Genomic DNA, 23,572 nt, shown 5'->3' on the forward strand with positions numbered 1-23,572 from the left:
TTCTCTGCTTTTCATACGCACCTTTAAGAAAAGTGGAATGATGCTTTAGGTATCTCCATTTCTCAAAGTTTTTTACACAAACATGGCATAGTTTGGCAAGCTCCTAGCCATTCCAATAAAGCTTCATGTTTGCAACCCCCCTTACGCGGGAAGTTAGTAGAGTACCGCTGTTTTCAAGTACCAGTCACATCTCACACCTGTTACTCATTGCCTCTGCCCCCGCTCTTACCAGACGACCCAATCTTGGAAAATGGTGTCAGTCAAAATTAATAAATTCACACTCCCTAATTTTATGAATCAAAGATAAATACGACTGCTAGCCAGAAATTCTGGTACATGTAAGAACCACTCCTGGCTCAATAAATTCGTATATCCTCAAAGGAAAGCTAAGGCCTTTGAGACTGTGCTTACGCAGGTTTATCATGGGGAAAGGACAGTAGAGAAGTGAGGACTTAGATTAGCAAGTGCCGAGGGGAGGGGGAGCACATGGCAACATGAGCGACCCTTGTGGGATGGAAGGTCCTGGGTCTTGACTGACTATAACAATGACTATACCTGGTCGTGATATTGTACCTACAGTTTTGTAAGATGCTACCACCTGGGGAGGCTGGGTAGACGGTACATGAGATCTGTCTGTATCGTTTCTTAAAACGGACTATCAACAATTAACTTAAATAAAAAGTTTCATTAAAAAAACTCCCAATACAATGTAACTTACTAGCTTATTACTGGTGTTTCAACTGCTAATATTAAGTATTCTTAACGCATACACCTGATTTAAAAATCAAGCGTCTAGTAAAATAAATGCTCAACAATGAGCCACACCCCAGGAAGTGGTGACGTGAGTCTGCTAAAATGATGCCATCTGAAAGTCCTTTATCTCTGGTTTGTAGGTTTATGTGTAGTGTATTTATTTCTTGGCTATGTTTTGGTTTACCCTGGGGAAGAAGCTACAGGAATTCTCACTCCCACATGCACAGGGCGGAGGGGAGCAGGGCCCGGGGCGATGGCGAGCAGCTCCCAGGCCGCCCACAGCTGCTGAATCACCCTTCCAAGGTGAGCCTGGAGATGCTGAAGTGCAACCAAGTTTGGGAAATGCTGCTTGCACATCCCTAAGCCTTGCCACGCTGAGGGACGAGAGTCGGTGTGACAGCCGACCTGAGTCCCCACCATGTCCCCTAAGTCAGCCTCATTCCACGTTTTCCTGTTCTGCCACCTCGCCAGCGATCTGCTCTCAGAGCTCCTCATTTCCATGCCCTACACAACTCCGCCTGAACTCAAGTACACAGCATGCGGCCTCAGCAAGCACGTCCAGGTATCCCGAACCAGCCAGGCACGCCGCGGCACTCCCAGGAAGGAAGCGGGAAAGCGTTAGCAGCCGGGCTACGTCACCTCCAGCCACTCCGGCGTCACGGCACCTGCCAACTTCCGGTGCAGCCCACGGTCACACTGTGACTCTTATCAAGACCCAAAAAAACCACATTTCCGTATCTAACAACCAAGGCTTAAATCTTTGTACCAGGCCAATTATCTGTATTCTAACGAAGTAAAAAACAAACAAAACCCCACCAAACCTATAAGAATTCATATAAAATAGAATTCACTTCAAGAATCAGTTACTTATTTTTGTTTTCAGAACAGGAACTAAAAAATCACTTTGCTTTCTCGAACAGATTTTTTTTAAAGATTTTATTTCTTTATTTGACAGAGAGAGGGGGAGAGAGAGTGAACACACACGCAAAGCAGGGGGAGGGGCAGAGGCAGAGGGAGAGGCAGGCTCCCCGCTGAGCCGGGGCCCCATGCAGGGCTCGGTCCCAGGACCCTGGGATCATGACCTGTGCTGAAGGCACGCGCTTCACCGACTGAGCCCCCAGGCACCCCCTTGAACAGACTTTTAAGTGAACGCTTGCATCTCCTCCCCAAACTGTCAGATGTAGGGGCCCGATCCTCAGCCTGCTACCAACAGTCCAAAATTTGGAAAGAAAAACTCATCACAAGTTTGTAGTTGAAAAAGAAATCTTTATGACTCACCAATTTTTCTTTCAATAATTTCCCTAGTAACTACAAAGCTACTTTTTAATGCAGGTATATGTCCCATCGCTGTATTTTAACTTCGACTTCAGCAAGTTATATGTTTAAATAAGCCCACTCTCCTGTGCGTCAGAAGGGTCGTTTACCCCACCTAACACTCTCTAGCTGGGCTGTCTGCAAGTCTGAAATTACGACTACTTGCAGACATACTTTCCAAACATTCTGCTATTACAGACTCAACTGTGACCCTTGGGTACGAGCCACCTACCACCACCACGTGAGTAAGTACTGAAGCCTGCACCCCTTCGTGTTTTTACCTCCATTTTCTCTTATGGACGTTATAAAGAAACAAAAACATAGAAAAATGGTACACAATAAATGTATACTATTTTCATGTCTTTTTAACATTTGTAATTCACGGGTTCACACTCTTGGGTCCCTTTGGCGGCTTTCGGGAGGCCCCAATTTTCCACGTGCTGAGTGAGTTTCAGAGCAGACACGTGGGACCAGCTGCAGCCTTTGCCCGTGGCCCCTCTCGCTGCTCTCGCTTCACGTCCTGAGTTCAAGAAGCACGTGTTGTGAACAGCGTTAAGGGATTACTTATTAAACCCTTCGATATTTGAGCCTCTTAGTGACTACCTCCCACTGTACTGAACAATTATTTCTGGAATGGTTAATTTCTCACAAGCACCTTTGATTTCCAGCTCAAATTTTTATGGCCATAAACAATCCTAATAATTTACATATTTATAAGCATTTCCATATATGTTCATTAACCTTTTGCCAATAAAATGATGGTTTTATTTGTGTGATAATTCATTGTATTTAGAAAAATAGCACTCATAATGCTAAGACAGGTTTGATCTGGTTTTTTCACATTTTCAGAGTATTAGATAAGTCTGGCAGCTAAGAGAAAAGATTCCAATAAAACACAGGATTTCTACTGGAGATCTTTAATACTACTGTTTTATATGATGTATGCTAATTAATCAATTTGGGTTTAAATTTTTGATTTGATAATTTTTGGAAAGTAAGCCAGATACTATAGGTAGGTGAGACAACCCGCAGACGCGCAGGCGGGAGCCGCCATCTCTCCAGACCGACTTCAGCGCCGCCCCTCCTGCTGCTCTCAAACCCCACCAGCCTGGACGTCCACGCTGCGGCAGGACAGAGAGGACGGCTGACATGGAGAACTCCCTGTCGTGGCGTGCCGTGGCCCACGAGCACAGAGCCAGTGCAGTCTGTAATCTGTGCTGGGTGTGACCCAGCAGGAAGGGGCGGGGGCCGGTGAGCAGACAGCCGACTCCTCCAGGCCACGGAAAGAAACGTGGACTTGGTGCTGAAGGCAGCAGCGACCACAGAAGGGTTTTAGCCACAGGAGCAGCACATGAACCTTCTGGAAATTCTTTTAAGCAGTATCACCAGGAGGGCCTGCTGATGGACCACGGTGGGGCCAGAACCCCTGGCCACCTCTGCACCACCCTGTGCGTGGCAGCCTGACTTCATCACAGCGCTGACACCATCATACGCAGCCCTGCACTCCGACGCCATCTGCAGAAGCTTCTCGGGGCAGCAGTGCCTGCTCAAGTGTATAGGGCGCTGTACACTTGGCACGACAGTAGTTAGAGAAGTAGTCGTGACGTAAAAATTCTTTAAGATACAAATTTTAATGAAATTTAATGCCTTTGAATAACTTTTGCAGCGTGGGGCCAGATTTGATCAGAAAAGCCAGAGGCATTTATTTCTATGATTATGTTTGTTTTCTGTTTGTTAAATTATATCACTTCGAAAATTAGCGATCGTTATAATTGCAGTGAAAGTATTTGCTGGGTTCCGTTTTTAAAGTCTGTAAATATTTGCTGGGCGTGTGTTTCCTCAGTGCCTTGGGTGGCTGCTGGGCCCCCAGTCCTGCCCCAGGCTGGCTCAGGGAAGACCCGCAGGCAGGGCGCAGGGATTGGGGCCGAGCAGGGCACTGCTGCCCCGAGAAGGTTCTCCAGACGGCGTCGGAAGCACAACCATCTTGGGTACGAACCACCCAAGACTGGCTCCGCGGCCCAGGGCGGGCAGGGAAATGCCCCTTCCTTACAAACAGCAAGGACTAGAATCCAGTCCAAACAGCCACCCTGTGGCCAGCTGTGACGGGGCCAGACCACTCCTGCCCTGGACGCCAGGATTGTAACTCCTCGTCCTGTGTGGGCAGCCCGAGTGGAGACCAACAAGCCACGAGAACGCATCCTGCTTCTGGCCACATCCTGCCATGTGTCCAGCAGGGCAGGTGTATGGAAAGGGGAACGACCAGATAGGGTCAGTACAATGACTCTTCCTTATCATTTACCATGGTTTTTCTAACTAAACTCTGAAAAGTGTTCCAGCGTCTCAGCTCAATGCATTATTCAAAATGCACACCCTTCGACCCAGCACATTGCAGGCATTCACCTAGGACCATATGTCACCGAGAGCGTGAGAACTTCCACACTACTTCCCAAAACCCCGAATGCAACACGGTGCCCCTCAACAAATTCGTAAAACTAAATGCTGCATGGCAACGGAGAAACTTTTGTTTTGCTAAAATCACTGATGCAGGGGGAGGGGGAACCCAGGTGGCTCAGCTGGTGAAGCATCCAGCTCGGTCATGATCTCAGGGTCATGGGGTCGGGCCCTGCCTATCCCTCTCCCTCTGCTTCCCACCCCTCAACCCCTGCGCTTGCTCTCTCTCTCTCTCTCTAAAAAAATTAATAAATACAAATATCAAAAAATAAAAAAATTAAAGTGAAGTCACTGATGGGGAAGGTATTCACGGTGTAGTAAGAGGGACGTTCAGACTACATGACATATACATGAGCTCACTTCTGCAGAGATGTTAACACGTGTCTCTGTCTATCTGCACATAAAGGTTCGGAGGGACAGATACACTAAAAGGTCAATCGTGGTTCCATCTGGCTAGTGGATTTTTTAAAACAGTCGTCTGCTTTACCTGAAGTTTCCTGTTCTCTTCTTATTGCATTTAACACGTTACTTGTATTTTAATCAGAAAAAAACCACTTCACTTTTGAAAACAATGTTCAGCGTATACATTTAGGAAAGAAGAAATTAAAGGGTGCCACGACCCCCCCGCGAAAGCAAGGGCGGCGCCCTACCTGAGAAGCAATGTTGAGCGTGACCGTGTCCAGTCCTCCAGAGAGCAGGCCCTGAGTGTCGGCCAGAGTCAGCGTGACACTGGCATCTCCTCCCACTCCCGACGAAGACATGACCAGGTTCTGAGCAGACATGGCAGATGGAGACATCGGCGTTGTCGAAGGAAGGCTTCCAGTGGTGGCATTCAGCTCTGCGAAAGAGGAGCGAGCACGTCAACGGCACAGCTGGGAAAATCCGCGCGTAACGGGACGGGAGGGTGGTTTTATGAAGGACCTAATCTGTCAGAATCAGCACTGACATCGCTAAGTTTCTGAAATGACATCGAGATCATTATAGAATCTCTCATTCCAATTTTACGGCCAGGCTTCTACAGTTTCTAAATATCTTTATGCATAAATACACTCTGCTTACGTATAATATCAAGAAAAACACAGTGAAAGAGTAAAAATATGACCTTACAGTCCTAGTCACTACTGCTAAGGCAGAAAGAAACTGCCAAGAATTTCCAGGACACTGTCCCCGTCTAGGACCAGAGAGGAGCCTAAAAAGAGGAACCAAGTGGGACCCACCAAGCATCGATCAGCAACATGGCTTACAGTGTGACCATTCCTGCTTAGCCCCCCTTCACCCCCCTTATGTCTGCTTAGGCCGAAATAAACCTCATGCAACCCTTTAAATATTAATTTATCCTGCATGATATCTTGCTTTTCTTTGGAAAAGACAACAAGACTTTTTAATATTTTCCCCTTATAGCCAATGATAAGAGAAAGAAAGATATCTGGGACAGAATCAGGCAAAGAAAGGCCTTTTCTTCTACAAAACAGAAAGTCATGCACTCGGCTGGCAAATGAGATGGGCTGAACACGGGATTATCAAAGTCCTGTGGTGGGCACCAACAGAAAACAATTTTTTGTTTTTACTTGTAAGCATAACACACATGCACATGCGTGTACACACACACACACATACACGCACGCACACAATTCTCACCATCTATCCTTCCACTCATGTAACAAACACGACTTATCCACTGTGTCGGCCGCTGGGCTAGGTGCTACGGACACCGAGATGGTAACTAAAGCAAAAAGTGACAACACTATTTCCTAATTAGGTTTGAAAACAAAACAAAAAGAGACTCCTGTGGCTACTTTGCTGTGACTTGGGTCACACCAGTCCAGAGCCTCTGCTCTACGTCAGGGCCAACAGGGAAACTAGGTTACTTACTTGTAACTGGAGTCCTCCAAATACAATGCCTCCATAGATCCACACTCTTGGAGTCCCACACTGTGCTGCACAGACCTGGAACCTTCAAAAGCAGTATAACCATTAGGAGGCTAGGAGTCTGCTCTGCGGCAGCCACCGGGGCTCCAAAGACCACCTCGTCAGACCCCTCCCGCCCTACTGAGCTTCTGCACAGAGTGGGCTGCTGGGACACGCTAGGACCGGAGGAGTGTGGATTTGTGGAGGGTGTATGCTCTAAGCACTCCAGTTACCAGTACCTGGGTCAACCTCGTGTTCTCCTAACGTCACCTCCACGCACCCTTACTCTTGCAGACTAGCATGCACGTATGATTTTAACGTGAGCAGACGGAGATTAAAAAGAAGAATCCCGAGAACCTGGCAACGACCAGCTCCACACACTGACGTCAATCAGAATCACTAGGGTGAAGACCGGGGTTGGGAGGTCAAAGCACTCGGTCGAGAGAAGCACATGGTGAAAGGCTCACCGGACTTACATTTACAAAGAGCGAAACCAAATGCTAAGGGGGTTCACTGCGACTCACACGGCCAAGACTTCAAACCTCACCCGAACTCCTGAAATAAAGGAATGTCTGTTCTCTGCTCCCCACCAGCAGAATCGGACTCCCTGGTGATCACTAATGCAGTGAGGGGGTCCAGCACTGTGCGGCACAGGAGATCCGAAGAGAAAACAGAAGCCTGCGTGTCGCTGAGCTGAAGCGAATCCCAACACAGAGGTCAGTGGGGACACTGACCTCAGCCAGCACTGGAGTTCACATCTCTACACCAACAGTATGTGAATGACTGTTCAGCTATGTTCCTCATTCAAGACATTTTTCCACCAAGAAGATGATATCAGTTCAAGCAGAACTTCTGTCCTCAAAATGGTCCAAAAACAGGTGATGCGAGTAGGAAAAAAATAAAGTTTTCTTAAGCATGCAATAGAGTCACTAATTAAAAACTATAATTACATTTGTTCAATACATAGTTCTTAATTATATAGAAAAAGATTTATTTAAAGCTCTAGAAACCACAGTTTTAATTCAAACTAAATACTCTCAACCTGGAAACTAAGGATGAATACTTGAGCACGGACTGCAAACTCTCACCTTCAGTCCGCCATTTACCGGCTCTGAAACCACAAGTCCTCTGGGCCACATCACAAAAATCTAAGTCCTATTCTCATTTATGGTTCTAGATCAAAAAAAGTCATCTCTAAAGGATTAGTAAATCCCTTATGGTCATCAAACCTGACACTGTCTTAAATCATTGTTGGGTAAGTTTTCATAGTTTCTGAGAAAGCTTAATGATAATTTTGGAAAGTTTCATAAGTAGTTTAAAGGATATGAGATCAGTTTTTTCTTGAGATAAAAATGTGGCAAGAAAGGTGTGTGTGTATGCTGGGAGAGGCTGCAGGAACAGGGAGACACATCACTGGGCCATTCATCCCCAAGGAGAAAGTGGGGAGAATGTCCTCCTTAATTATAAAACGTACCCACAAATGGGAAATGTTAGACTTCTGAACTGCTGGGAAGTAAGTAATTGATTGTACTTAAATCTAGAAGAAATAAAGGCTAAAATAACCTTACAAAGGAAGGAAAAAAAGAATTGTGGCTTTTTCCACTGAAAGTATGACTCAATTTATTCATCAAAATTATATTAATAGTGGACAAAGGTTAAGAACAAAAAGATAATGCCCATTTGAGATAAATTCCTTAAAAAGCTGTGCTAAACTTCCAGCCTCTGTTAGTAACACCGTCTGCCTCTGGAAGGGCACTCACATCACGTGTGACCACGTCCTAAGAAAGCCACGTGTGTCCGATCTTGTTGTGGATGCGTCAGGGTCAGACTGTGAAGTGGCCTCCGACCCCGTGTCAGACATCTGACGGAAGCCCATGCTTCTGTCTTGTAAGTGGAACTCTGTGGTACTTCAGTGTATTTCTATGCCCCTAAAAGGTAAGGCCCTTGTTCTTTTCACTGCTTCAGTTAAGATGCAAAGGGCCAGAGCTGTCCCAGATGCTGAAAGCCTCAAGCACATCTCATGCCCAGAGAGAACTCCAGATGACCACAGTCACAGATACCTTTGCTGGGCTCTAAGGGCCATACAAAGTGGCACTTCCAAACACTGAGAGTTTTTGTTTTACTGTTTTTCTTAGAAGAGGCATGTCTAATCACAAAATCATCTTCGTTTCAATTCCTGCGTGGTGTGGCTTGAAGCCAGGCCTGGGAGTGACTGATGCTCAGGAAAACGTCACTTTTGTAAGATGCAATCTCTTGACCAGTGTTATACCTACGGGTCAGCTCCGTTATAACTAGTCCCAGTGGGATGTGCAAACCTCTAAAAATGTCTGCCTGCTATCAAGGATTGAGTAGCTCAACATATGAAGAATCTCTCCCCACATCCAGGTTTATTCAAAGATGCGAAAGGTATCTGAGGACATAATACCACTGACCTGCTCGTATAAAACTAACCCTGTATTTATAAGAGCTGATGTTACGTCATTAAACATTTTAAATTATGAGCTCAATTTTTAGTTCATTAAATTTCTTGGAAAAAAATTTTAAATAAGGGCACCAAATTACACCAAAGGAAAGAAGTGTTCTCAGCTGGCTCTAAGACAGTTAGTCTAAAGGAGAGACAAGCATTAAGTCACGGAAGAGGGGAACGCTGTGCTTTTTGAAGAAACATCAGTGCAGGACACACAGTGGCCTTACGCACTACTGCTGCTCCGAGCTCCTGCTGCACAGAGAGACCCCTCCCCACAGTACGACACTCCGTCGCTGCGTGTGGGGGCGACACAAGGGGTAAAATCCTCACGTCTAACTAACCAGATGACCGCAGAGCCCTCGGAGCCCAAGTGTTCTCTGCCCTGATCAGAATATCTCCCGCTTTCAACAACGTCGTGTTTGCATCAGCAAACATCCAGGATCACCAAAGTAGCACAAAAAACTACTCCATTTAAATTAAAACACCTAAAACTCTACTTGTCTTTCCGTGCATTTGCCAAGGGCTCATTAAACAGGTCAAGCGGAGCTTCTAGACGGACACACGATTCCACCCCTGCCGGCCGGTACGTTCCCCAGGGAAGTGGGCCAGGGAGAGCAGGAACTGCCACCATTCCAGAGCAGAGCCCACGACAGTCACCCACACTGGTCCATGAAACAGAGAGCACAGATGCTATGGAAACATCACAGGCCAGAAATCCAGGCTGGGATCTGCCAACACAGGATTCTGACAAAGTCCTTAACCACGCAGGTGCCCTCACACACGTTAGCAGACCGGCCGGGGGGGGGCGGGGGCGGGTGGCAGGACAAAAAGCTCTCTTCCACCGTGGCCCACGTCCCTCCCCCCATATGCCAGCCTGCCTCAGCTCACGGGCCTCTGCTCGGCACCGTGCCACCACTCAGGATAGACGCCCCCACTCTCACAGAAGCCGTCCCCACCAGGTCCATGCCCTGTGACCTATGACCTGCTGTCCTTTATCTGCCATTACTGCCGTAATTTTACAATGCTTTACGGATTCTTCAATAATGTCTGTGCTTCATCGGTTTCTAGGATCCTAAATGCAAAGGGACTATGTCTGTCCTGCTCAGTGTCATCTCCCCAGATTGGGTACAATTCTTACCACACAATACACTTAGCCTTTTGTTGAAGAAATGAATTACTGCATAAGAAAGCATTTCAAATAAGCATGGGAGAAAAAAACCCTTCTTTTAGCTACAAATACATCTAAAAATTAAATTTTTTCTCAAAAAATGAAAAAGTTGGAAAATTAAAAGGGCTAAGAAATGAATAAAATCTCTACAAGATAAAGAAAAAGAGACAGGCGTGTCATTGTAAACCGCTAACAAGTTCTTGTGAATCTGTAACTTAATTGTATTGGAGCTCATTTGCTTTCATTTGTCCAAGTCTACACTTCAAAACCTTAGAAAGATGTCTTTTTTAAAACCGTGTTCTCGTCATATGCGCAGGCGCCAGGAGATTCTCGCTGTGGGGCACAGAGCAATGAGCTAGGCAGGTCCCCACGCAGGGGGCAGGGGCAGCTTCGAAACGGAGTCCTCGAAGTGCCCACGCACATCAGCACACAGCGCCTCGCGCATCTGAATGCGACGATTCACTTTCACGCCTTCGTCAGCAGAACGACTACCTGGTGGGAACCCTAGAGCGGATCTGCGTCCTGGACGGAGAGATGAGCACTCGTCACAGGTGGCGGAACACGCAGCGGACACACCAGTCGTGAGAGAAGACGGGCGCCTTCTCTCCAGCGACCGGGCACAGCCCTGCAACTAGGCTCTGGGACCACGTCCCTGGTGCTGACGCGCTGGCTGCGTACCTGAGGAGTTCAGGGTCGCGCTCTGTGCGAGCAGCTGGTCACTGCTTATGGTTAGGGTGGCCCCTGCGGACTGAGCACTGGCAGCAGGAGCTGACAGTCTTATGCTTCCGTTTACTTCACTACTTCCGTGAGCATTGTGCTGAATAAGGTCTTGACCTAAACGGAAATTAATATTGTGATATCTGCAAGTCACACGTTAATTCACATCCCGGCAAGCGGGTTAGACATATGATAACATCCTATTAAAATGAAAGCTGTTTATTTATAATAATATTTATAGAAAAGAATGAAAAGACTATGAATACATTGCCCCTAAATGACAGTCTTTGTTCACACTCTCTAAGCTGTAACGCATGGTGAGGTGCTGAGGAGCTCGACTTTAACTCGGTACTCAGGCACTTAAAATTACATATGTGGTCGAATACAACATAAACTGAGTTGAAAATACTTGCACATGTGTAGACCGACCCGGTGTGGCAAATGTGTGTTTAAGTGGACTGTAGGGACATCACAAAACGATGCTAGGCCCTCCCCTGACCTCCCCCCACAGGGGCTCGAGGAAACGGCGATGCCGCAGGTCCTGGGTGAGGGTTCCCCGCAGCACGGCACTCGGGGCTCACACGGGCCTGGGACGCACGCCCACCGGGGGGACCGGCCTCCGTTCTAAGCCTGTGCATGCCAGCTTCCATAGTGACACTGATTGTACACCGTGACCAAACCGTACGGAAACAAACACGGGGGGACTGGAAGATCTGCTGACAGGTCAACGAAACCACACGGAATGCGCTGGGGAGACTGGACACAAACTAGTTACTTTAAAAAAAATATCTGCTGTCAAGTTAGGCATAAGCAAGACAACTCTGCAAAATAGGAGGGAAACGCATCAAAAGACAGAAGGACGGGGCACTCGGCGGCATCACCAGTGCGTCCTCACCCCGCTCTGCAGAAGCAGAACTGGGAAAGAAGCTGTGTGTGGCGGGCAAAATGGGAAACACAGAGCTCTGCTCAGCACAGCAGACCCGTCTTCAAGACGCCCGTGGATGAAGGGTCAGAGTACATGGGTATCACTTTTTTGATTCTCTCCTGAAAACTGCCTGAAACCTCACATACCAGGGCTCTGGTACAGAGGAATTAGATCATTTGGGGGGCCTGAGCCATCCTTGCCTTTTACCCAATGTTCAGTTTCTTTTTCAAATGACCTCCGAACTGCTAAACGTCCACAAAACTTCACTGAAGTTTTTCTAGCACAGACAAGAGTTTATAATTATACACACTAAGGGGAAAAACAACTTCCTACAAAATAACTGAAAATCCTACCTAGATGCTTTCAACAAGTGACCACAAACTCAGTTTTCCTACAGCCTTTTCGGTGTGGGGTAAGGAAATGCTGACACGTGAGTTGCCAATTCTCACAAGCACGTTAATGAGGATTGAGAATAAGAAGTCTCAAGTCCAGGGTTTGGGCAAACCTCATGTCATCGACTGACTTAAAGACTTCTCCCAGGATAAACCTTTAAGGCTAATTTTTTTAAAAAATAAGTTAAATTTGTCTCCTTACTGTTTTGAAAATACTAATAAGCAATAAAATAACTACATGACCAATAACAGGAAAACACGGGAGAAACAGAAGCACAATGCAGAGCTAAATAACACGGTGCCTGAACTCTAAGCAAGAATCCCGCGTTGCGGGCTTTTGCACAGGACTAGCACAGCGCCTCATACACGGAGAGCACTCAAGGAAAGTTCATTTGCTTAATAAACAACTTCCTTAAAATAAAATAAAAAACATTAAAATTCAGACATATACAATGAAAGCAGGAAGGTTACTGAATTACATAAAATTTAAAGTTAGTATGTATGCTGCCTAATAGCATCTAAAATCACTCCATGCCACTCAAAACCAAAACTCCATTCAAGAACAGGTTCCTCGAGTTTGTCACATATAGTAAAAAAAATAAAGACTAAAAAAGAAAGCTTCTGGTTTCCTTCTGAATAAATTTTCTTTCTATTGCACTCATAAATTTTGCAGAAATCTCCCTGAAACACGAGTCTATTAGCCCGGACTGCTCCCCTGGCCGGGTCGGTCCAGTAGTCTGCCCACCACTACCGCTCATGTTTTGAGGGAAAATGCTCCCACGTCCACCATCACACCCGCTTCTCCAGGGACAATGTTCTGCCTCCTAGCAAAATGTTTTTCTTATCTTTAACAACAACCTCATAAGGTTGCTATGAGGCTTAAATAAACTAGTATTAAATGCATTAATATTTGTAAAAATACTAGAATAGTGCTTGGCACATAAGAAGGGTCACAAAAATTGCTGCTAAATTTACTGAACAGCTAAGAATCATGTGGGCAAAGCACACCGGTACGTATGCAGCAGGCTGAGCTAGAGGAGAACGTGCTGTGAGAACTGAGGACACTGGAGGACAATCTGATCAGAAACGCGGCAGCCCTGACACAGGGACACCATCGCCTGGTGGCTGACACACAGGATTAGTTTGCCGAGTTCCAGTGACCTGCACTCCCAGATGATATTTTCTCCCTGTTTATAGACTTCTCAGTGCCCCACAGCACACTTCACATGGTCGTACACAATCTGTGCCGACTTCTGAGAAGGAGCCTAGGCATCTAGAGTGTCCCCACACACACGTCATCCCAGTCACATGCCTCCAGTTTAGTGGGGCAGGAACACGGACGAAGAAGCTACCGCAGCCCGCTCCCCACGGACCGAATCAACGTGACGGGACAACAGACTCAAGCCGGAAGGACGTGAGTAACTCTCACTGCTAACTTCTGGTAACAGATTTGAACCGTGACCCTATTTCACTAAACTTGAATTTCCCACATTCATTACAAACATGTATTAAGCACTGGCTTTATGCAAAACTCAGTTTTGCAAAAATTAAAAAAAAAAAAAAAATATATATATATATATATATGTACACACATACATACACATAAACAAATAAAATATAGTCAAATTGCAGGGTAAAGGAGGTTTAAAATGTGAAGTGACTAACCAGAGATGGTCAGGGTGATCTCCTGGGGAGACCCCGAGGACGACGCAGCGGTGGGCCCGGCAGCCTGTGCCAAGACCTGGCTCAAACTTGAGTTGTTAATGGTCAGGGTGATCTCGTGGGGGCCGCTGGACGTGGATACCAGGCCTTGCGATGTCATCACCTGAGAAAGGTCTTGAGTCCCTGGTCATCATTACAAAACAGAACAAAGGTAGGCTTAAAAAAAAATAGTAATTTTCTCCTTTTTTATATTAAAAATACTTAATAGTGAAACTGTTATTTCAAAAGAAGATTCAAAATAAAACATCAGTTGTCTCTGATTCCCTCATGCAGAGAGATAAGAGAGGCTTACGGTGTGACCGGAAGCCAACAGGACCATGGGAGCAGGTGCGGGCCGCGATCTATGCGCGGACGGTGTCTACACATCCCTTGTCGCCGGGGAGGCTTCCATACGCTTGGGACATCTGCTGTGTATGCTGAGCTTTCCGAAGACAGAGGGGCAGCCCAGCATCCTAACTGCCCACGGCGCTCACTCACCACTGCTGCTGGTGGTCATCACGGGGTCCTGCTCAGACAGCGGGCCGATGGTCAGACTGGCGGATGTCACGGTGGGCTGTAAGGACAGGCCAGGGATGGGCTGGATGACGACACTGGCTGGGACCGTGCTGTCCTGGGTCTGAAGAGAGTTGTTCTGTGAGGCCAGGCCAGGCTCCCCTGGCAGCTGCTGAGTAAGCAAGTTGCCCTGCTGTAACGTTTGCTGCAAAATACTCGGGTCGATCTGCAAAGCAACAGAGATCCTCGTCATGGGAAGTTCATGCTTACATGTGATTCTGGACACATCAGAGCCTGGGACGCCACGGCACGCGTCGTACCTGTAATGTGATGTTATTAATGCTGGAGGCATCGATCCCGGAGATCTGAACGTTGGGGCCGACTAAGTTAGCAGCCAGTTGTAACTGTATGCCCTCCAGGGTGGTCAGGCTCCCGTCCGTCAGGGACACCGTCCAGTCACCGCCAGCTGCAGAGAGACACAATGGAGATGGCTGCCTATCGGACAAGCTCCTTCGACAGGAAAGCAGCTCATTCGCACACAGGGCTTTTTATACACCCAAGTCCTACACTTACGTCAACATGATCTAGTCAACGAGTACTAGTATTTACTCCACGCCACACACGCACCTTAGCTAATTCAACACAAAGCAAATCCTCTGAAATAGATATTATCCATCTTAAACACACCCAGAAACTAGGCTCAAAGAGATTACACTGATTAGCCCAAGAATTAACACAGCAACTAATAATCGTGTTTTTTCAGGCTTCGATCATTCCACGGGTCGCATACATGGAACGAAAGCCACACGACATGTCTGATAGCTAAAAATATTCACTCTACGTAAATACACGAAACACCTAAATGGCTCAAATGCAGTACTTCTCCGGCACTAGGTGACCCGAGAGCAGTCAGAGAACTCTCCTACGTTACACATGCCGTCCACGAGGACTGATCGATAACATCTCACTACGAAGTCTGTGAGGGTGCTGAGGACAAACACAGTGACACCAGTGAGAAAAAGCTCACACAAGTGCCGAGGTGTTGAACTAGACTCCATGAAAGGAGAAGAGGGAACTCATCTGAACAACGAAATCTCCGTCTTCCCAGTGCCCTCTAGGGCGAACTGCTCCCAGCGGCGTCTCCCCCGGCAGACAGACAGGCAGGCAGTGTCCACGCCGAGGGGCCCCTCCCCAGCTGCCCCGCTCCGGGCTCACCTGACACGGACGCGGGCAGAATAGCCTGGCCCACCAGCCCTTGCTGAAGCACATTTTGCTCGAACTGTCCCGTGAGAACCGAGTTGTTCATGACGAACACGTTCGGGTCGGTGGACGTCGGACTGAGCAGGCTCACGGGCTGCAGTCCTTCCGACGAGCTTCGAGTCACTGGCTTCCGGGCTTTCTTCGGGTCGGGCTTATAATGGAACTGCATGTGAGTCTTCCTCCGGCCCGACGTGCGGAAACGCAGCTCACAGTGGGGACACTTGAACGGCTTCGCTCCCGTGTGCAGACGCATGTGCACCTTCAGGCTTCCCTTCGTCGAGAAGGCGTTGCTGCAGACGTGACAGCTGAAGAGCTTCTGACCTGTGGGAAGTCCGGCCGGGGGTTAGTGGGGGCCAGTGACACTACATCCATGAGCACTGGTGGGCTCGGGTGGGGGTGTGTGCTGACGCTGGGGACCCGAGTGCTGGATGGTGAGCCCCGTGCTCCCACAGGATGCCCTGCAAGGGACAGAGTGCTGCTGCAGAGCCTCCGAAGTGAGCACACGGTCTACAGTGTGAGTCCGGCATTGTCACAACGCTCGGACGTGTGCAGCGCGTGGGCACTGCTGCCCACCCTGAACCTCAGCAAAAGCTGAGCCAGCGTCCCCGGGCAGCTCAGCCCTGCCGCGCTGTCACCCATCCCTCGGTGCACAAAGGGCACATGCGTGTCTCAGCACCTGTCTCTCTTCCTCTGCACGGTGGCCCCCCACATACCCGCACAGGTGGACAGCACCCTGGACCCAGGGGTGTGGATCACACAATCAGCTGCTGGGACTCTGGCGCTTTTCCCACGTCCAGGGCATGATGAAGGCTGTGGAGGTGGACCTGAGTGCCCTGTCACCCACCTACTCTGCCCCAGGGAGGTTCTGGGAGGACAAAGGGATCCTTCTGTTTCCTTCTACTGCTCCCAGCAACCAATACTGACTTCTATTTACCAGGCTGGGCACACCGGGACTCACCCCAGACGAGGGCCCCCGGCCTGCTGACCTAATCCTGCTTGGGGGTGTCAAAGGTCACCCGAGGAGCCAGCGTGGAGAAGGAGCCCTGAAAGGTAGACTTTTCTTTCTATTCCTCATGCCTGGGAGCTAACCCTGAATTCCGTGAGTGTGAGTCGTCCTGAACACCGCTGGCACCGGCCGGCGAGCGACCGACCGACCCCCACTGGACCTGGGCTGCCGAGCGGATGCCTCCTGGTCCTCGGCAGCTCACAGCAACTAACGAAGCGACAGAAACACTGCCCACAGAAGAGACACACTACGTTCACATATCTATTTAATTCCAAATATTAATCTATCAGAAAAGAATTACAGGGCTTTAAGTAAATGTGTGAGATTTGTTTTGTACATTTTAGCCAATTCTGCTGGTAACCAAAAATTAAGAAGATAAATTAGTTTGGTAGCCATAATCCTCTACCATTTCCTGAGAGTTCGCCACACGCCAATTTCTAAGCGATAACCAGAGGCTCAGAGTGGCTTCAGAAGTGGACACAGACCTCCAACCTAGCAGAGGTGTGGAGCGGGCCCCCCTAACCAGTGGGATGCCCTGTGCACATCAAGAGGCAAAGCCTCAATATCCTTTCATTAGGACAACTAACCTTCAGTTCCTCAAATGAGATGAAGGGAAAAACGCGGCCATTGAAAACTGGACATTAATGTTTTTCCTTTCTAGCATTTCCCCCCACGTAAAAGGAATTATTGCCTGTGAACCCTAATGAGATTTGCTAAATCCCCAGATCTTCTAAAACCTCAACAAACCATATCTCTTTGGCCTAAATGAGACTAAGAAGTAATTTTTTTAACAAAGGTGTTCAAGTCTGAATAAAAATACAAGACCACCTACAACCTGGCATTTGAGACCAAGCTCCTTCTCCTCAGTGTTATCTGGGTCATATTCCCCCAAGTCAGGAATCAAAAATCCTTGTATACTCATTCCTTTGTGGTTCAGGATTTTTAAGCTTTCTATGATTCTGAAAGTATTTCTGTGGGCAAGATACATAGGAAAAGTCTAAAACGCCATCATAAGGCCCCTACGTGTGACACAGGTGCTTGTCCTTACCTGTGTGGGTCTTCACATGGCAGTCCAGAGTCGACTTAACAGTAAAGCTCTTCCCACATTCGTCACATTTGTATGGCTTTTCTCCAGTGTGGATCCGAACATGCCTAGCCAGAAAGCATGTGCAATTAGAAAGCACTTGCAATGAAGTGCTTTTCATTTTAATTTTACATACATTTACAAACAACCTCATAACTATCCACATAAATGAAAATAACGTGTCAGTACGGGCTGAATACATTTGGCCAAATAACACCTTTAATCTTCACTCTACACAAAAACACCACAAACAAATTCAAAAGAAAAAAAAATCTGCAAGACCAATGAAAACAGGGCTTTCTTTAAAACCAAGGAGTGCTTATGAATCGAGAAGAGGAGAAAGATCACAGTGGAAGAACAGGCGATATACAGCTCAGAGAAGAAACACGTGACCGGAAGCCCCGTGAAAGGGTCTGGCCCATACTCAGCATTTCCAAAGAGCAAATTAAAATGATAAGGTATCAATTCCCCATCCGTGTGCTGAGGGCCCAGTCTAGGGTGGTCAGGGAACTTCCAGAAACTGACGGGCGTCAGCGGCATGCCCAGTCTGGAGACCAGCTGGCGGCACCTGCCAGCACGGGCCCCACACGCACGCAAGTGCACACAGAAGCACATGCACCGCGGTGCTCAAGCGGTGCTTATATAGTGCTCACAGCACTCATATAGTGCTCGTGCAGTGTTCTGCAGCGCTTGTGTAGTGCTCGTGCAGTGCTCTGCAGCGCTCTGCAGCTCTCGTATAGTACTCATGTAGTGCTCATGCAGTGCTCTGCAGTACTCGTGTAGTGCTCGTGCAATGCTCTGCAGCGCTCGTGTAGTGCTCATGTAGTGCTCATGCAGTGCTCTGCAGCGCTCATGCAGTGCTCATGCAGTGCTCTGCAGCGCTCATGCAGTGCTCATGGAGTGCTCTGCAGCGCTCGTGTAGTGCTTGTGCAGTGCTCTGCAGTGCTCGTATAGTACTCATGTAGTGCTCATGCAGTGCTCTGCAGTACTCGTGTAGTGCTCATGCAGTGCTCATACAGTACTCATATACTGCTCATGTAATGCTCTGCAGTGCTCGTGCAGTACTCATGCAGTGTTCGCACAGTACTCACATGGTGCTCATGTGGTACTCACACAGTGCTCATGCGGTACTCACACAGTGCTCATGCAGTACTCGTGCAGTGCTGGCACAGTGCTCACGTGGTGCACGCACAGTGCTCATGTAGTGCTCATGCAGTGCTCGCACAGTGCTCACGTGGTGCTCGCGCAGTGCTCATGCAATACTTGTGTGGTGCCCGTGCCGTGCTCATGCAGTACTCATGCAGTGCTCGCACAGTACTCACATGATGCTCTCACAATACTCATGCAGTACTTGTGTGGTGCCCACGCCGTACTCATGCAGTGCTCACACAGTGCTCACATAGTACTCACATGGTGCTCATGTGGTACTCGCACAGTGCTCGTGCAGTACTCATGCAGTGCTCGCACAGTACTCCCATAGTGCTCGCACAGTACTCATGAAGTACTGGTGTGGTGCCCGCACCATGTTCATGCAGTACTCATGCAGTGCTCGCACAGTGCTCACGTGGTGCTCGCACAGTGCTCATGCAGTACTTGTGTGGTGCCCGCACCGTGCTCATGCAGTACTCATGCAGTGCTCGCACAGTACTCACATGGTGCTCACGTGGTGCTCGCACAGTGCTCATGCAGTACCTGTGTGGTGCCTGCGCCGTGCTCATGCAGTACTCATGCAGTGCTCGCACAGTACTCACATGGTGCTCACGTGGTGCTCGCACAGTGCTCATGCAGTACTTGTGTGGTGCCCACGCTGTACTCATGCAGTACTCATGCAGTGTTCGCACAGTACTCACATGGTGCTCGCACAGTGCTCATGCAGTACTTGTGTGGTGCCCGCACCGTGCTCATGCAGTACTCATGCAGTGCTCGCACAGTACTCACATGGTGCTCATGTGGTGCTCGCACAGTGCTCATGCAGTACTTGTGTGGTGCCTGCGCTGTACTCATGCAGTACTCATGCAGTGCTCGCACAGTGCTCACGTGGTGTTCGCACAGCTCACGTGCTTGTGCAGTAGTCACGTAGTAATCGAACACGGAAAGCTAAATGCTCATACCGGGGTGTCATGGGATAAATTCTGGTATTCCCCAACAACAGAACACTACATCGCCATTACAGGAAAGTAACAGGTGTGCAGGCACTGACAAAGATGTCTAAGACCCAGTGATATGTAAAAATCACGCAAAAATTAAAACTGCAGAACTTAATGCTGACACATCTGTGGACATTTCTGAAAAACGTATCTAAGAAACTGCGGACTGGCTGTCTCTGGGGAGCAGGATGGGCTTCACCTGACGGCCTCCGTGCTATACTTTGTTCTGTTTTGTTTCCCTACAATCTCTGTGCGGTATCTAAGAGGGGACAGGCTGAGCTTCCCACGACTTTCAAATGCAGGTCAGAACAAGAGATCAATCAGCTGTGAGGCTGTTGTACACTTTTTGCTGTTAGGTATCACTTTCCAGGTCATGATTCAGACACATTCATATGTGCTGATGACCAAGTGGTTTCTCGTCTCTGCTCTGTGTCCTGGCCCTTGGCCCCGTCCGCAGGCCCACGGCCTCGCAGGGGTCTGAAGTGGTGCATGGATCCCCGCAATGCTGCCTCCACCACCCCACACTGGTAGCCCTGGTCCTCAGGACAGCCTCGCCTGGGATTCCCACCACCCCCTCCCGCTGACCTGGCTCACCCCACCAACTACCCTGTGCGCTCCCCTCCTGGCACCCCTCCTGCCAGGCTGCACTCCTACCTACAAAGCACCCCAAGTCCTTCATCACAGTGCCTGGTGTTCTCCTCGCCATACGCCTTGCTGTCTTACTCCCCAGCCTTGAATGCACCCCCTCACTTCTGGGGGGTGCCTGGAAGGGACACTGCAGCTCCCTGTGGGCTCGCTCTAAACCCCACTAACCCACCTCGCCATCACCCTCACTGGCATACTTCCCTTCCCACATGCAGGCTAGCCATCACCTTCTACGCTCACTGGACATGCACTTCCAACGCGGGAGCCACTCTGCCGCCAGCCTCTGTCCCGCCCACGCGGAGGGTCCTGAGGGCAGCCTGCTCCGTCACCCACCTCAAAATCCTAACTGCTCTTCCCTGCGCCATGCTGCCCTACACCTTCCACCCATGAGCTCTCCCCTAACACAAACACCAAATATCCTGTGTTGTCCTGCAGGACAAACTCTACCTCTCACCTCCTCCCCTGGGCTGAGCCTCCCCACAGCCGTCAGGGTCCTGGGGTCCAGTCCTGCTGGACATGACCTCACGCCAATCACTGCTATCGGGCTGACTGGCCTTAATCACAGGCTGCCTTTTGACACTGTCACACACCCCAGCGTGTGCTTGTGCCCTCGCTCCCCACACAGACCAGCACTCCTGGGGACAGCAGGTCCCTGATGCGGTCTGCAAACCCACACAGCTTAGCACCATGTCATCCTCAATAAATAATTCATTTCCTCCCTCCCTCCCTCCCTCCCTCCCTCCCTCCTTTCTTCCTTCCTTTCTTCCTCCCTCCCTCCTTCCTTTCCTCTTTTCTTTCTCTTTTTTTCTTTTACCTCTGGTAGTCCTCCCTTATCTACAGGAATATGTTCCAAGACCCCCAGGGGATCTCAGAATACATCCGCCTGAAAGCGCGGATGTATACTGTTTTTTTCCTGTACGTACGAGACACTTATCGTAAGGTAGAATTTCTAAATTAGGCCCAGTTAAGAGATTAACTACGACAACTGATGATTGGGCAGAACGATCCCAACAACACCTGCGATGAACGACAGGTGAATGCGCTGTCCCTCTCTCAGCACCGTACCGACCGCACTCCCCATCTTCCTGTGCTGACGTGAGATGACGACAGCTGCGTGACGCAGTGTGAGGCTACCATGACCTTGTGACAGAGGTCAGCAGGAGGATGGCCCACTCAGGGACTGTGGTGACCTTGGGTAACTATCTGAAACTGTGGATAAAGGAGGGCTGTTGATGCCACAACCGTTTAGACATGTGCACGAGCCATGTACAGAGCACACTGCTTTCTAATCAACGTTCTGGAAGAGCCCCACAATCCACAACAGCTTAAAACCCTCGCTCCACACACGGATCAGCCTCTCGGGAGGCAGCAGCCCTCCCTGGCCACGGGGCAACACCGAGCCGCACACAGACGCTGTCCGCGAATGCTGAGAACACGGCGGCAGCCTCACCTCACCAGGTCGCTGGGCTTCTTGAAGCTCTTGGGGCAGTAGGAGCAGCAGTTGGCATACTTGGGCTCGGCCTCCAGCTCCGCCTGCCTGTCCTTCATCTCGCTGATGCGGTCCTTCTCCGCGGCCGACTGCACCAGGACCTGCTCGGAGACGGTCGCGCTTTCCTGTGGCCGAATCTTGGCCAACTGCGCCGTCTCCTCCTCCGTGAAAGTGATGACCTCCGGACGAGCCTTTCGAGATGCACTTCTTTCAGAATTCTCTTCCTCTTCCTCCATACACACATCTAAACAAAAATACAGGAAAAGGATAAAATCCTAATAAAAAATTAAGTTTTCACAAAACAAGTAAAATGAAACCAAACAAGTCTGTAGGGTGTAAAGTGAGTTACACAGGAAGCTCTACTAGGGACAAAAGCGTTTCCTTCCCACCGCTAGTCCACGGGGAAACCAAGCTGGGGCCCCAGAGGGAACGGCACCGTGGTCACCTCGTCACAACAGTGCCAGACTGAGGACCAGCCCGGCAGAGAGCTCCTTTGAAAGCACCAGCGTCCACACACGTCCCCAGCATTCATAAACACAGACACTCGCTGACTAATACGGGCAAAAACTGAATTATCATCAGATAAAGAAAATCAGTAGCTCAAGACAGAAGACCAAAGTGACAAATTCGCAAAAAGGTCCTAATCAGTTACCAAAAAACCCTTTAAAATATATACATTTAAGTATTCTCTCAGTGAGACGTAAGGATGTATTTACACTGACTGAAAACAAGAATAAGGTGCTATTAGAATCTGACAGAAGAAAAACAAGTTGGCTGGGAGTGGGAGGTTGGAATGGCACAGATGACTAAAAAGTGAAAGAGTAAGACCTCAAAAGAAACACTAACTAGCCAAATGGACAGTGGTTAGCACCACGTTAGTGACAAGAGCTACCGGGTTGCTTCTGTTAGGATGAAGGGAGAATGATGGGAGGGAGGGAGGGAAGGAAGGAGAGAAGGAAAGAGAGGGGCCAGGGGGGACAGGGAAGGTGGGCTGTGGAGGAGAGAATAAGATTTGGATCGATTTGGGGGGGACAGACAGTAGCCCCACCAGCACAGATAATGAAATGTGGAAAGTTCTGAGAACCCAATTAATACGGCAAAGCCACAGGAGGGCAAAGGGCAGTGAAATGGAGCACAACACACAGACGACGCGGAAGCCGACGGTGTCGGGCCACACAGACTCACGTCCTAACACATGTGACCGAGGTCAACCCCTAGGACATGAAGCCGGTGCAGTGGCTGCTCTTCCACAGTGATCCCGGAGCAGACGGCACCACGACAGATCACGGGGGAGCGAACACAGACGCAGCAGAGTGGCGAGGCCACCACAGGAGCCCCCCGTCCATCCAAACGGCAAAGCTGCATCCTCAGCCCTGGAGGCTGCTGCGTTGGCTCCCCCGTGAATGCCCTCCACACGGCAGGTTCCAGAAACAGGGCGTGGTGTCCTGCGCTCTGTAACTCCCTGCAAGGAGAAGAGTTACTCTTCTCTCCTTGTACTTCACTAATCACAGGACAAAAGTGGAAATAAAGGCTTTATGAGGAATGATGAGACTGAAAAGTTGGCGCGGTGTCCTGACAAAGTCCAAGGGGTCAGAAACATCGACATTCAGAATTACCTACTGAAGAGGCCAG

At 49.0% G+C, this 23,572-nt stretch overlaps 1 protein-coding gene across 7 annotated transcripts in view; it reads right to left on the minus strand.

Moving 5' to 3' along the window:
* The window catches only part of ZNF236 (zinc finger protein 236), a 109,598-nt gene that overhangs the window by 12,347 nt on the left and 73,679 nt on the right, over nt 1–23,572 (minus strand). For 4 of the 7 annotated variants that reach the window (XM_087869722.1, XM_087869721.1, XM_045790288.2 and 1 more), the window contains 8 exons: nt 21,902–22,184; nt 17,624–17,727; nt 15,525–15,890; nt 14,630–14,775; nt 14,295–14,535; nt 13,761–13,940; nt 10,740–10,895; nt 5,169–5,356 (listed from right to left, as the gene is read on the minus strand). In XM_087869722.1, the coding sequence (XP_087725848.1) occupies nt 5,169–5,356; nt 10,740–10,895; nt 13,761–13,940; nt 14,295–14,535; nt 14,630–14,775; nt 15,525–15,890; nt 17,624–17,727; nt 21,902–22,184 (1,664 nt within the window). Of the gene's footprint in view, nt 1–5,168; nt 5,357–6,390; nt 6,473–10,739; nt 10,896–13,760; nt 13,941–14,294; nt 14,536–14,629; nt 14,776–15,524; nt 15,891–17,623; nt 17,728–21,901; nt 22,185–23,572 lie in introns of all 7 variants that reach the window. The other 3 variants (XM_045790292.2, XM_045790293.2, XM_045790289.2) reach the window with 3 other exon arrangements.

The sequence above is a fragment of the Ursus americanus genome, chromosome 19, assembly GCF_024610735.1.
Source record: "Ursus americanus isolate L20-20 chromosome 19, mUrsAme1.1.p, whole genome shotgun sequence".
Lineage (NCBI taxonomy): Eukaryota > Metazoa > Chordata > Mammalia > Carnivora > Ursidae > Ursus > Ursus americanus.